The sequence below is a fragment of the Pongo pygmaeus genome, chromosome 10 (genome assembly GCF_028885625.2).
Source record: "Pongo pygmaeus isolate AG05252 chromosome 10, NHGRI_mPonPyg2-v2.0_pri, whole genome shotgun sequence".
Lineage (NCBI taxonomy): Eukaryota > Metazoa > Chordata > Mammalia > Primates > Hominidae > Pongo > Pongo pygmaeus.
Genome location: NC_072383.2, coordinates 55,584,035 through 55,598,243, shown reverse-complemented (window position 1 = coordinate 55,598,243; position 14,209 = coordinate 55,584,035). Strand labels below are relative to the sequence as shown.

The 14,209-nt window shown below is 49.0% G+C and overlaps 2 protein-coding genes across 3 annotated transcripts; one reads left to right on the top strand and one right to left on the bottom strand.

Annotated features, from left to right (window-relative positions):
- Positions 1 to 165: 165 nt before the first annotated feature.
- Positions 166 to 10,103, bottom strand: EEF1AKMT3 (EEF1A lysine methyltransferase 3). 2 transcript variants are annotated; one of them, XR_008492800.2, is made up of 4 exons: positions 9,778 to 9,954; positions 9,551 to 9,662; positions 1,789 to 2,447; positions 166 to 279 (listed from the first exon to the last, which is right to left on the bottom strand). XR_008492800.2 is itself a non-coding variant. In XM_054442701.2 (3 exons), exons 1-3 carry the CDS (start codon positions 9,952 to 9,954, stop codon positions 2,056 to 2,058), a joined length of 681 nt encoding a protein of 226 aa, XP_054298676.1. In that variant the 5' UTR covers positions 9,955 to 10,103; the 3' UTR covers positions 166 to 2,055. The 2 variants fall into 2 exon arrangements, 1 of the variants encoding a protein (XP_054298676.1); XM_054442701.2 differs by having other exon boundaries at positions 166 to 2,447; positions 9,778 to 10,103.
- A 100-nt stretch (positions 10,104 to 10,203) lies between these two features.
- METTL1 (methyltransferase 1, tRNA methylguanosine) lies at positions 10,204 to 14,095 on the top strand. Its single transcript, XM_054442700.2, has 6 exons — positions 10,204 to 10,704; positions 11,419 to 11,582; positions 12,723 to 12,907; positions 13,001 to 13,114; positions 13,275 to 13,376; positions 13,528 to 14,095. The coding sequence occupies exons 1-6, from the start codon at positions 10,595 to 10,597 to the stop codon at positions 13,681 to 13,683; spliced, it is 831 nt and encodes a 276-aa protein (XP_054298675.1). The 5' UTR covers positions 10,204 to 10,594; the 3' UTR covers positions 13,684 to 14,095.
- Positions 14,096 to 14,209: the final 114 nt, after the last annotated feature.

Genomic DNA, 14,209 nt, shown 5'->3' with positions numbered 1-14,209 from the left:
CAAACGAGGATGGTGCCACCTGCTGGCCGGAGGAACACAGTCCTCGCCTCTACTTGATTTCTTGAGACGACACATTTCATACGGGAATTACCCCCCACCTCCCACCCCAGATAAAAATAACAGAAACCAAGAAATAAAGTTGTCACAAAACAACAACACAAGAAATGTGGGTAACATTTTATGTTTATTTTCAATGCGCATTTATATTCATTATCCACTTATGACTCACAACAAACTTGTGTGGTTGGTGAATGGGTTCAAGAATTTGTCCAAGGTCACCTAGGAAGGCAAGGGTGGAATCCATTTAACAAAGCAAGTAAATATTTATTGAATGAGCACAATATCTGTTGAACACCTGTTGTGTGCCAGGAACTGTGTTAGGCTTCAGGGGTTTAGACATGAGTAAACCACAGCCCTACCCTCCAAGGTAATTTAATGGTGAGAAAATGAGAATCACAAATGTCCATGCAAGACAAATTAAGGTCCCATAAGATGAACAAATAGTTAAAGGGTCTCAGGGAGAAAGAAATCACATTCAAGCAAGAGGCTCAGGAAAGAGGCAAAGAATAATGAAGATTTTGACAGGTGGCAATAGCCTTTCAGGCAGAGGATTATCATAAAGAGTGTGAAAGAAGTCAGAAAACTTTAGTGTGGTTTTAGAGAACAAAGAGTGCATCTTTTATAATTTGGCCAGAGGTCCAATACACGTAGCAAAGGAGTAGGAAATGCAATAGGAAGGTAATTTGGGATCACATGGACACAGACCAAGTACCAAGCAGGGGAGCCTGTTCTTGCTTCTACAGGCAGTGAAAGCTAATCAGAGCTAATTTTGGAAGATATAAGAGTTTGCGGAATGGACTGAAGGAGAAAGCATGGAAACAGGGAGTCCAGAGAAGGTAACTATGTGACTAAGCAGTAAGTAAAGAGACCCAACCAGAAGTACCAATGTGGGAAGAGAAAAGAGGTGAAGGCAAAACACATTAGGATCTGTGTTAGGCTTCAGGGGACTAGAGATTAGGAAAGAAGGACTGATGAAGCTAAAGAAAAATCAAAGATGAAAAGAACTTAGTACTAAGTACAGTATTCTTCTGCACAGAATGATGTTCTGTGATCAAGGCTCTAACTCTGGAAAGCATGAAGAAACTACAGTCCAAAGGACAGCTCTGCAGCCTTAGCTTCAGAGCTAGGAGGACTTAGTTAGAGCCATGGTTCCACTAGACTCTATCTCTAAAAAGCAGGAAATGGGTGGTTTGAGGCTTCTTCCTTCTCAGCTCCTGAGTAAAAGTTGAGTTCTTGCACAATAGATTTTTAAGGCTTAATTCTTTCTTAAAAAAAAAAAAAATCCTAGGCTAGCACAGTGGGCCATGCCTGTAATCCCAGCACTTTGGGAGGCAAGGCGGGTGGATCACTTGAGCCCAGGAGTTTGAGACCACCCTGGGCAACATGGCGAAACCCTGTCTCTACTGAAAATACAAAAATTAGCCGGGTGTGGTGGCGCATGCCTCTAGTCCCAGCTACTTGGGGAGCTGAGGCAGGAAGATCATCTGGGCCTTCGGAGGTTGAGGCTGCAGTGAGCTGTGATCACGCCACTACACTCCAGCCTGGATGACACAGTGAGACCCTGTCTCAAAAAAAAAGAAAAAGAAAAAAAATCCCACAGAATTTTTTTTCAGTCCATTCTTTGTAAACAGCAACAGGAATGGAAGTGATCAGTGACAGTCTCTCTACAACCACTGCTCTCACATCCCATATATCTCCCTTACCCCCTACAAATCCTGGATACCTTACCATCCTCCTCCTCTGAGAACAGAAGCCAGGAACCTCCTTGGTGTTCTAACACTAGTGCTGCCAGAGCTCTGGGATTCCTTGTAAGCAGGCACCTCACTGCACCTGCCCAAGAGTATCTGGGGTAACAAAGAGGGAAGGAGAAAAGTGAGAGAGGCCAGGGAAATCCATCCTTTTTGGTCCTCGTGTTTGTGGCTCTGGAAATATGGTTTTTGAGATACACAGTTCCTTCATTAGAGCAAGAGATTGAGAAGAACAGCAAGGGTGATGTCAAGCAGGTCTTGGTTCCCTGTGCCTGGCCCTATAGATGTTGACATTTTCATCCTCATCCCGCTGAGCCAGCTCCAGTTGGAAATGCTGGGGCAGGAGGTGCTGAAAGAAGCTCTCTGTCCCGTGCTCCTTTCTCATCTTGGAGGCCAGATAGATGGTGCCATGGGGCCTGCACAGGTGTTGGAGGGTCCCCAGCAGCAGAGGGAAGGTGGGTTCCAGGTACACGATATCAGCCCCCAGCACCAGGTCATAGTTTCCAGGGAAGACATGATGGTCAATCCCCCAGGACAAGGCACGCACCTGGGCCTGGCCTCCAGCTGGCACATTGGCCTGGACGTTGCCCTGGATCTGTTCTAGGGCCAGGGGCAGGTCAGTGATGGTAACATCCCCCCCTGAGAGAGAGGAAGGAGGAAAAATGCAAGTCAGAGGGACCAACCAAGTGTTCTTGGCTCCTGCCTGGAAGGTCCAGAGACCTCAGAGCATAGAGGACAATGCCTTGACAGCCCGGAGCCCACACTGGCTTTTAGTTGCCTCAACCTCCATTTCACCCACTGCTATTCTCATTACTCTACATTCTACAACATCAACATTCTCTCTGAGCTAATCTTCAACCTCTCTGGCCAACACACAACAATCAGATGTCAGCAGAAGCCTGGGCAGGACTAAGCTGGAGATGGGTTCTGTACCCACCCCCACTGACACAAGCTCGCCTTAAGGGTCTGGAAAGCTTCCCAGAAAATGTGACCTCAGCTGAGCCCTAAAGGACAAGTAGGAGTTAGTCAGGTGGAGCTTTCCAAGAAGAAAACAGTGAGTACAAAGGCCTGGGAGTGAAAGAGCATGGCATATTCAAGAAAGGCTGGATCTTAGAGGATGTGAAAGGGGGAGAAAAGTGGCAAGACATGAGACAAAGGGAAAGTGATTATGACATGCTAAGGAGATTCAGGTTTGATACTGAGGGCAGTAGGCTTTAAGGGAAGAAACAGGGGTGAAGATGGTCAGATTAGCATCTCAGAAACCTTCATTCATGCAGTACATATAATTTGGAGAACCTTCTAAGTGCTGGGTATATAAGGTGAGCAAGACAAAAACACAGCTTTCTTTGTTTCATTCTAGAGGTAGAGACACACTAGGTACTGCATCATAATCATGATGACTATGATAGAAAGAGAAGCAAGAAGTACTAGGAATCCATTCATTCATTCATATTTATTATGTGCCTATATGCCAAGTGCTGAGAACATAATGATGAACTAAGAAGATAAGAATCCCCCTTCACAGAGCTTATGGTCCAGTGGCAAGAAACAGATGATAACAACAAACAAAATAAATAAAATAAAATACACTGTACATCAGATGGTAATATATGCCATGGTGAAGCCCCAAGCAGGGAAGGGGGATAAGAATTGCTTGAGGGATGGGGAGAAATGCAAGTTAGAGGGACCAACCAAGGGTTCTCGGCTCCTACCTGGAAGGTCCAGAGACCTCAGGGCATAGAGGACAAAGTCTTGGCAGCCTGAATGTAATTTTAAATTGAGTGGCTGGAGAATGAAATTTTAAATTGAGTGGTCAGACCAGCCTGACCAAAATGGTGAAACCCCGTCTCTACTAAAAATACAAAAAATTAGCTGGGTGTGGTGGCGGGCACCTGTAATCCCAGCTACTTGGGAAGCTGGGGCAGGAGAATCACTTGAACCCGGGAGGCGGAGGTTGCAATGAGCCGAGATCATGCCAGTGCACTCTGGCCTGGGCAACAAGCACGAGACTCTGTCTCAAAAAAAAAAAAGAATGGCACATGCTGGCATGCCTTAGGAGGAGCATGCTGGCTGCTATGATGAGAAGAGCACAGGAGGGCAAGGTCAGAAGCTAGGAGACCAGTTAGGAGGTGATGGCAATGACTCAGGTGAGAGATGATGATGATTTAAACCAGGGCAGTAGCAATGGCTAAGAAATGGTCAGATCCTGAATATATTTTGAAGGTAGAGTCAACAGGATTTGCCAATAGATTGGATATAAAATATGAGAGAGAGAAAAAAGCTTGGGATGGGCCAGGCATAGTGGCTCACGCCTATAATCCCTCTGGATTACACTTTGGGAGGCCAATGCGGGATGACTGCTTGAGTCCAGGAGTTTGAGACCAGTCTGGGCAACATAGCAAAACCTTGTCTCTATAAAAAATACAAAAATTAGCTGGGTGTGGTGGCACATCCTGTAGTCCCAGCTACTTCAGAGGCTGAGGTCGGAGGATCGCTTGAGCCTCGGGAGGTTGAAAGTTCAAGGCTTTAGTGAGCCATGATTGTGCTACTTTCACTCCAGCCTGGGCAACAGAGCGAGAACCTGTCTCGAGAAAAAAAAAAAAAAGCTCAGGATGGTTTCTGGGTGTTTGGCCTGACCAACTAGAAGACCAAATTGCCACTCATTTAGATGAGAAAGGTTGCAGGAGGCGCAATTTGGACAGGAAGATCATGAGTTCCTTTTCTGAGCACGTTAAGTTTGACATGGACATCTATATCACATCAGACAACCACATGAAGATACTGAGTAAGCACTAGGTTACGCAAGCAAGTCTGGAGATAGAAATGGGATAGTCTTACAGTCATGATCACCAACAGGGCATTTTTTTTTTTTTTTTTTGAGATGGAGTCTCGCACTTGTTGCCCAGGCTGGAGTGCAATGGCACGATCTCGGCTCATTGCAACCTCCGCCTCCCGGGTTTAAGCGATTCTCCTGCCTCAGCCTCGCAAGTAGCTGGGATTACAGGTGCCTGCCACCACACCCGGCTAATTTTGTATTTTTAGTAGAGATGGGGTTTCACCATGTTGGTCAGACTAGTCTCGAACTCCTGACCTCAGGTGATCCGCCCACCTTAGCCTCCCGAAGTGCTGGGATTACAGGCGTGAGCCACCGCATCCAGCTTCAACAGGGCATTTAAAGGCACGAGGTGATGGGCTGCTTAGTAATGAGGTAGACAAGAAAAAGAGGGGATCAAAGGACTGCCTCTGAGCCCTCGGGCAGTCACATTTTCAGTTGTGAAGATGAAAAAGAACCAACAAGAGAGCATGGAAAAGGAGTGCCTGCCAGGTACGCAGAAACCAGAAGTGTGGTCCCCTGGAAACCAAAGGAATTGTTCCAAGGAGGAGGGAGTGTCGGCATCAAATGCAAAGTCATCAAAGGTAGGCTGATAACTGACTCCTGTGTTTAACAACCTGGAGTTGGAAATGAAGCTCACGACCTTAACTAGAACAATTGGATTGAAGGAAAGAATAGGAGGAGAGGAACTAGACACTGAATATTAACTCTTTTGAGGAGTTTTGTTTTAAAGTGGAGAATAGAAATGGAGTGATAGCTGGAGGGAGATGTAGGATCAAGATTTTTTTTCTGAAATAGAAGAAATCATAGCATATTTATATGCATTTTATATTCCATATATTACTATATATGGAATGATCCAAAGAAAAGGAAAAACTGAGAATGCAGGAGAGATGGGGGTGGGTGTTGCTGGAATAATGTCTTTGAGTAGGCAGAAAGATTTGGGGTCTTGTGACAAGTGGGGGGCTTGACCTTAGCTAGCACAATGTGTTCATCCATGGTAACAGGAGAGAAGGCACTGCACAGAGATGCAGATGCAGTTACATAAGTAGATGTTGTGATAGGAATATGTGGACATTTTCTGAGAAAACAGAAGCAATCATTAGAGATAAGAAACAGCCCAGGCACGGTGGCTCATATTTGTAATCCCAGCACCTTGGGAGGCCAACGCAGGTGGATCACCTGAGGTCAGGAGTTCGTGACCAGCCTGGCCAACATGGTGAAACCCCATCTCTACTAAAAATACAAAAATTAGCCACGCATGGTGGCGCATGCCTGTAATCCCAGCTACTTGGGAGGCTGAGACAGGAGAATCACTTGAACCTGGGAGGCAGAGGTTGCAGTGAACCAAGATCGCACCACTGCAGTCCAGCCTGGGCAACAGAGTGAGATTCCATCTCAAAAAAGAAAAGAAAAGAAAGGAAAGAGATAGGAAACAAAATCATCAGGTGAGGGTGAAGATGGCAGAGGAGGCATTTGGAGGTTTGAGGAATAAGAAGGTAAGAAACAGTTGTTCAGGAGAGTGGCAGAAAAAGTGGACAAGAGAATGTACCAGGCTAGCTGGGAAGCACTTAGGACCCACCTAAGGCCAATGGTAACAAAGTTAAAATTAGCCCAGTTAGCACAGTTGTGTATGTACTGGGAGGGTCTAAGTTAGCCTAGGAGTGGGAGTGCCAAGGAGGCCTTCCCTTCGAAGTGATGTTTGAGCTGAGGAAGGAGGGATGCATATGCCATTAAGCAGATGGTAAAAAGTTTCAGACAGAAAGTAAGCCTGAATGAAGTCCCCAAGGAAGGGAACATCAGAGTAGGTTTGAGGAACTGATGGACAGGCAATAGGCAGCCCAAGAAAAACAAGAGAGAAAGAGGCACAGAAAGAGGGAGGCAGGACCTTGGAGGCCATGCCATAGGTGTTGGTTCTACCCTGAAAGCAACAAGAAGCCACTGAAAGATTTGGGGCGGGAATACACGATTACAGTTTTATTTTGAAAAGATCACTCTGACCACTGGGTGGAAGGGCAGAGGTCTAGGTGAGGACAAGGAGTCAAAACAGGAAGACAAGTGTGGCTGTTGTAGTAGTCCAGGCAAGTGATTGTGGTGGTTTGGACTGGGGAGCTGTCAGTGGAGATGGAAAAACATGAGAAGATTTAAGAGATTTTTAGGAGATAAACTGAATAATGGACATGTGGGTGAGAAAGAGGGTCGTGTCAAAGGTGGTGTCTAGGTTTCCCACTGGGTGCACAGTGATTTGATTCACTGAGATAGGGAAGTCTGAGGGAGAAATGTGTTTGGTGGGGGAAGGTCACAAGATCTAGTTAGATATGTCACACTTCCCCAGAAGAAGCTTGAAGGCTCTTGTGAAAATCCAGGCAAGAGATGCCACTGGCCTGAACTAGAGATGATGAAAAGATAATACTTCCCCAGACAACTGGAAGTTGTGGCCGGATCACTTGAGGCCAGAAGTTCATGACCAGCCTGGCCAACATGGCGAAACTCCGTCTCTACTAAAAATACAAAAATTAGAGAGGCATGGTGGCACACATCTGTAATCCCAGCTACTCGGGAGGCTGAGGCAGGAGAATCGCTTGAACCCGGGAGGCGGATGTTGCAGTGAGCTGAGATCATGCCACTGCATTGCAGCTTGGGTGACAAAGTGAGACTCTGTCTCAAAAAGGAAAAAAAAAAGAATATTTAACTCATAGTACTGGGTGATTGCTGGAATGTGAGGGGAGAAAGTGAGGGACAAGATGATATCCAGCTTTCTGACTTGACAGCTAAATAGGAGGCAAAGAAGGAGAAGCCAGTCTGGGATCAAGTGAAGCTAGGTGTTCCCATCCATACCGCATGCCTTTTCTCCCCTTTTTAGCATAACTGCCTGCATCCACCCATGCTTCATGCAAAAACCGCTGTTGGCACCTTCCACTGTTTCTTTTCTTTTTTTTTTTTTGAGATGGAGTTTCACTCTTGTTACCCAGGCTGGAATGCAACAGCGCAATCTTGGCTCACTGCAACCTCTGCCTCCCGGGTTCAAGCAATTCTCCTGTCTCAGACTCCCAAGCAGCTGGGATTACAGGCATGTACTACCACACCCGGCTAATGTTGTATTTTTAGTAGAGATGGGGTTTCTCCATGTTAGTCAGGCTGGTCTCGAAATCCTGACCTCAGGTAATCCGCCTGCCTCAGCCTCCCAAAGTGCTGGGATTATAGGCATGAGCCACCGAGCTCGGCCGGCACCCTCCACTGTTTCTGAGCCTGCTGTGTTCACACTGTTCACCTCCTCCTCACCTGACAGAGCTTCCCTTGATGGATTCGCAGGGAGTCATGGTAGACATGGATAGAGCATGTCCACAGGCTCCACACATACCTCGCCAGAGTTCTTGTTCTACGACATCGTCCTCTGTCTCTCTCACTAGACCATAAGCTCCTTGGGGAGAGAATATCTGTCTTATTTATTGTTGAATCCCCAATACCTAGCATGATTCTTGGTACATAGGGGACTTGAAATACATTTTGGTTGAATGAATAGAAGAACGAATGCCTGCCTCTGGGAAGATTTCCCTTTTTTTATTTTTGAGACAGAGTTTCACTCTTGTTGCCCAGGCTGGAGTGCAATGGTGTGATCTCAGCTCACTGCAACCTTCACCTCTGGGGTTCAAGCGATTCTCCTGCCTCAGCCTCCCAAGTAGCTGGGATTACAGGCATAAGCCATCATGCCCAGCTAATTTTGTATTTTTAGTAGAGACAGGGTTTCACCATGTTGGTCAGGCTGGTCTCAAACTCCTGACCTCAGGTGATCCACCCACCTTGGCCTCCCAAAGGGCTGGGATTACAGGCGTGAGCCACCGCGCCTGGCTAGGCTTCCCCTAATGTGACCTAGTTCTGTCCCTATGAACAAAGACATGTTAATTTACATTCCTAGGGAGATGACATTGTAAGAATTTTTAAACGAGTGCTTTCAGTTTGAGATTTTGTCTGCCCATTAGATTATAATTTGTGAAACTGTTTCCTCTGTAGTTTTTGGTTCTTGACAAAAGAGAAGCAAATTTTTCCTTACCTTTTCCTTTTCCAAGTCTGCAGTGTCTAATTCCTACCCCTGCTTCCTACAAAACATATCCTAACCCTTGGAAACTCATAAGCTTGTTTCTCTTAGCAATAAAAACCTAAGGAATCTGAAACATATTCATAATAAAGTTATAAAGCACTCACGAAGTTCAATGTCTGCAAGTCTCCCTACAGAGTACCCCCATATGTGCATCTTGACAGAAGACCATGTCCAAAGCCAAGGCGCTTTTAAGTGACAGCATTCTCCATAAAATCACAAACAGTAACACAAGGCTGGGTGTTGTGGCTCACGCCTGTAATCCCAGGTGCCTCACGAGGCAGTTGGATCACCTGAAGTCAGGAGTTCGAGACCAGCCTGGCCAACGTAGTGAAACTCGTCTTCTACTAAAAATACAAAAAGTAGCCGGGTATGGTAGCGCAAGCCTGTAATTCCAGCTACTTCGGAGGCTGAGGCATAAGAATTGCTTGAACCCGGGAGGCGGCGGTTGCAGTTAATGGGGATCGCGGCCACTGCACTCCAGCCTGGGCGACAGAGTGAGACTCCGTCTCAAAAAAATAAAAATAAAAAAAAAAGAGCAACACGATAGAAACAACTCCTTCTTATAGGCCTGCCTGAGTTTTATTTCCTGCCCTCCCCAATCACCCACCCCAGGTGCTTTGACAGGCAATTCGCGCTGTCTGGCACGCAGAAGTAGGCGCCAAAATAAAAACAAAAACAAAAAAAAGTTTGTTAAAAAGAAGGGGTTGGACTGGGCCCAAGTTCTCCCCTGTCCCCCAAAGATCCACGAAGTGACCATTTCTCCGCGCCCCTGGGTCCCCACTCTCTCCCGCAAAAAGCCAGCTCACGCACCCTGCAGCGCTGCCAAGATCCCCACGATGCCTGTCCCCGCACCCAGTTCGATCACCTTCTTGCCTCGGAAATCCACATTTTGACTCTCGAAATAATTGCACAGGCTCAGGGCCTACGGGAGAAAAGACAGAGAAAAAGACAGTAGTGAGGATGGCTCCATATGGGAGAGGCGGAGTCCGGGATCTGGACCTCCCACGGACCCTCACCCGGCGCAGCCCATTCCTCACCGCGTCCCACACGCGCGCCGCCACCCCGAGGCGGGACCCAAAGTTCTGCGTGATGGTCAGCACATGCCCACAGAAACAGAACTGGCTCTTCTCCGAGTAAGAGTCTGCAAAGAGCCCGACCTCCCGCGGGAACACCGATTCCGACTCAGATTCGGGATCTGGGCCGGGGTCCGCCATCCGGCCCGCCAAGGGAGTGCCCGGGCACCGCGGCCGGCGCTCAGATCCCGGATCCGGAGCGGGGTAGAGGCTGGGGGCCGCGAGCCGCCGTGGTGTCCCTGTGGCACGAGCCCCGCCTCCCTGAGTTTGCCCTCCTTCCTCCAGTTCGACTTCCTGGAGGTGGAATGAGGAGCCGCCCCTCCCGCCCCGGCCCCGAGCGCACACTTAACGAAATCCACACGGGACCACAAGAGTCAGACCGGGCGGACTGGTCCGAGACCAGGAGTAAGGGGAGGGAGAGGAGCGAGGACTGATGCCACTGTGGAAGCCGAGGTCTCTAGACCCCTCTCACCTGTGGGGTGCACAGGTGCCTGCAACCAGGATGGTAACCCAGACCAGGCAGAAGCAAGCTTAGAGAAAACTTTGGGTCCCTGGGCCTGGCCTCGCCCTCCCAGTTGGAGGCTAACGGTGCGGAGGTTCTCTCCAGCACTCGCTCCTTACAGCCCTCCCCGCCTAGCCCAGCCCAGCCCAGCCCAGCCGAATTTGCTCTTGGGTCTTTAAGGGGCGGGAACTGCCACCAACGCGCAAGGCTGCGTCATTAACTTGCGCCTCCGGCCTGCGCCTCCACGTGGATTTGGTAGAGAAACCCCGGACTGGGATCATGGCAGCCGAGACTTGGAACGTGGCCGGAGCAGAGGCCCCGCCGCCCCAGAAGCGCTACTACCGGCAACGTGCTCACTCCAACCCCATGGCGGACCACACGCTGCGCTAGTGAGGAGTGGGCAGAGGAAGAAAGAGGAGGGCGGGATTCTCAAAGCAGCCGGGAGAGCAGTTGTGCTGCGACTGCTGGGAGGATTTGGGATAGACCCGGGAGGATCAGATGGGTGACGTCAGTTTTGGGGGTGGGACCGGGAGATTCGACCAGAGAGGAGTTGGCGGGTTGAGAGTGGGCGTGGCGTTCGGGCCTAAGTCTGGGTAGCCGTGCTAAGTTTGGGAAGAGAAATAAATTGTTACTGAGACTGAAGTGATAGAGGCAGAATGTCGTTTCCATCTTCTGCTTTTGTTTGTTGGATTTAATAAAAAGGCAAACATATACACAATCCTGCCCGCGCCTTACCTTAGCTTCCCTCCCCGCAGAGGACAAACACAAAGTAGGATCCCAGGGCATTAGGCAGCCAGTCTCGGGAGAAGGGGAACTTGTGCCCCAGAAAGGGCAGCTACCCGGCCAGGGTCACATCAACCGCCAGAAGTGGAGTTGGGCAGGTCAGCGTTTATGGGCCTCATGATGGGTCTATGATTCACACTGGGAGTTAAGGGTGGTTTCCATTGTCCCTCTTAGAGGCCACAGGGCCCAGCGTTACAGAATTTTTGAGAAACCCTCCTCCCTTTTACCTCCCACCCTCACCCACCCACACACTCTCACAGTACCACTTCTGCAATAGTGTGACCAACCTTCTCATGCTTCTTATGTCTTCTTTCCAATAGCCCTGTGAAGCCAGAGGAGATGGACTGGTCTGAGCTATACCCAGAGTTCTTCGCTCCACTCACTCAAAATCAGAGCCACGATGACCCAAAGGATAAGAATGAAAAGAGAGCTCAGGCCCAAGTGGAGTTTGCAGACATAGGCTGTGGCTATGGTGGCCTGTTAGGTAACACTCAGGCCCTCTCTCTAGGGTGAGAAGAGGCCTAGTAGCTTCTGCTGCCTCAGCAGCTTTTGTGGGGGGTCATAATTGGCCTTTCCCCTTTCGTCCAGACACTGGTGACATCAGCATGGAGAGTCTCCACCTACCCTCTACTCTGGGTCTGTGACCTTTGCCCTGGAGAGTGGAGGGGGCTGCCTCAAATGCTTCTTAAAACCTGGGTTGTCCTTTCTGGCTTCAATCCCTACATGAGCCATTTCATCTGCCAGGTTCCGGGTCAGTGAGCTGGTCAGCACAAGCGTCAGAGATCAGCCATTGTGGCCAGTGATCCTGAACTGTCTTTCTCAGGGATTCTACCATCTCCCCTCCCCTTTGCCCCTCCCTCGCCAGATCTCATTCCTTCTGCCCCACTCTCCTGTTTTTTGGGTTCCTCTTGTATTGTCTGTATTGTCCCACTCATGCATGCCAAGCCACTCCCTATTTTTAGATCTTCCCAAACAGATAATAGCCTGATAGAGAAGAAGAGCATGGTACATAGAGGCAGAAAACCTTGGTTTAAGGTCCAGTTCTGCTCGGGCACAGTGGCTCATGCCTGTAATCACAACACTTTGGGAGGCTGAGGCAGGTGGACCACTTGAGGCCAGGAGTTCAAGACCAGCTACTCAGGAGGCTGAGGCAGGAGAATTGCTTGAACCTGGGAGGCAGAGATTGCAATGAGCCAAGATTGTGCCACTGCACTCCAGCCTGGGTGACAGAGCAAGACTCCATCTCAAATAAATAAATAAGTTCCAGTTCTGCCCCCTCTTAACTCTATGATCTTCGGCATATCTGACCCTCAGTTTCCTCATCTTCACAATTTACCACAGAGTGTTATAAGGATGAAATAACACAATGTGTGAAAACACTGTGGAAAACTCTAAAGCAATGACAAATATACATGTATTCTCAGCCCTCCCATTCTGGTCCTGGTGACAATTTTCATTTCTCCCCCAGCCTCTTGAGCATAAAACTATCCATATATGTATCTCTGTCCTCTCTTGCCGTTCTGGACTTTGGTAGTTGCAGATTGAGGCTTCCTTTCCTGTGTTGACCCCTTTGCACTTCCTACAAGTATATGGTTGATGATTCCATTGCTATTTCTGTGTCTAGTGGAACTGTCACCGCTGTTCCCAGACACACTTATTCTGGGCCTGGAAATCCGGGTGAAGGTCTCAGACTATGTACAAGACCGGATTCGGGCCCTACGCGCAGCTCCTGCAGGTGGCTTCCAGAACATCGCCTGTCTCCGTAGCAATGCCATGAAGCACCTTCCTAACTTCTTCTACAAGGGCCAGGTGGGGAGGGGCCCTGGTGGGTTAGGCTGGTAGGCAGGTGGGGGCATGGAGGCCAGCCTCTCACAACCCTGTTGGTGCGTGTCTATCTCACAGCTGACAAAGATGTTCTTCCTCTTCCCCGACCCACATTTCAAGCGGACAAAGCACAAGTGGCGAATCATCAGTCCCACCCTGCTAGCAGAATATGCCTACGTGCTAAGAGTTGGGGTGAGTTGGGATGGGAGGGATGATGGGGTGAGTGGCCTACTCAGGGGCCCTTCACTAAGAATTCAGTGGGGGTGCATTTAGGGGCTCACACCACCACTCCCATCATCTGGCTGCTGGTGTTGCATGCAGTCTCCTGTCTAGGGTGATTTTGCCTATGCAGGGGCTGGTGTATACCATAACTGATGTGCTGGAGCTACACGACTGGATGTGCACTCATTTCGAAGAGCACCCACTGTTTGAGCGTGTGCCTCTGGAGGACCTGGTGAGTAGGGGACCTACAGGAGGTGGAGGCCCTTTCCAGAGTGGTTCTGTATTTGAACTTAACTCAGTGCCAGGAGGATGAGATAGGTGTCTAAGGGCCAGGGGCAGTCTGAACAGTGGGCAAGGACTTATTGGACCCTTCCTTCTCCCAGAGTGAAGACCCCATTGTGGGACATCTAGGCACCTCAACTGAGGAGGGGAAGAAAGTTCTACGTAATGGAGGGAAGAATTTCCCAGCCATCTTCCGAAGAATACAAGATCCCATCCTCCAGGCAGTGACCCCCCAAACCAGCCTGCCTGGTCACTGACTGCTTACTCTACCTTAGCTGGACCTCGTCTCCCAGGGACTAGAGAAAAGAGCAGGAGTCCTGGGCCTTCCCAGTTGAGACTGCTGGAGCTGAGACACAGTACTCTCTTAAAGAAGGTGGGGAGCTGCCCAGGGCAGAACCCACTGGTGTTCATGACTACCCCTGGCTCCTCTCACCTTGTCCCTCCACTGCCAACAGAAAACAAAGCAGCTGACTGAGATGGTCAAAGGACTTTGGACCATAGGGGATCTTTGGAAGGCTGTGGGGTCTTGTTCTCCCTTAGCACTCCCTTCTCCTTGTGAGATCTCTCCTCAGCTGGAATGAGGAATGTAGTCCATCTAAACTGCTTGCTAGGCTCAATTACCACTTCTGTTTGCTTTGTGGATCCTGCGATAACATGTATATGTGTACACATGCCTATTCTGCCATTTCTCAGGAAAGGGTAGAGTATGTATCATATGCCTTCTGCCATCCTCCTGTCCTCTCCCTGCATAAGACTTGACCTGGGGAATCTGTGTTCCCTAAA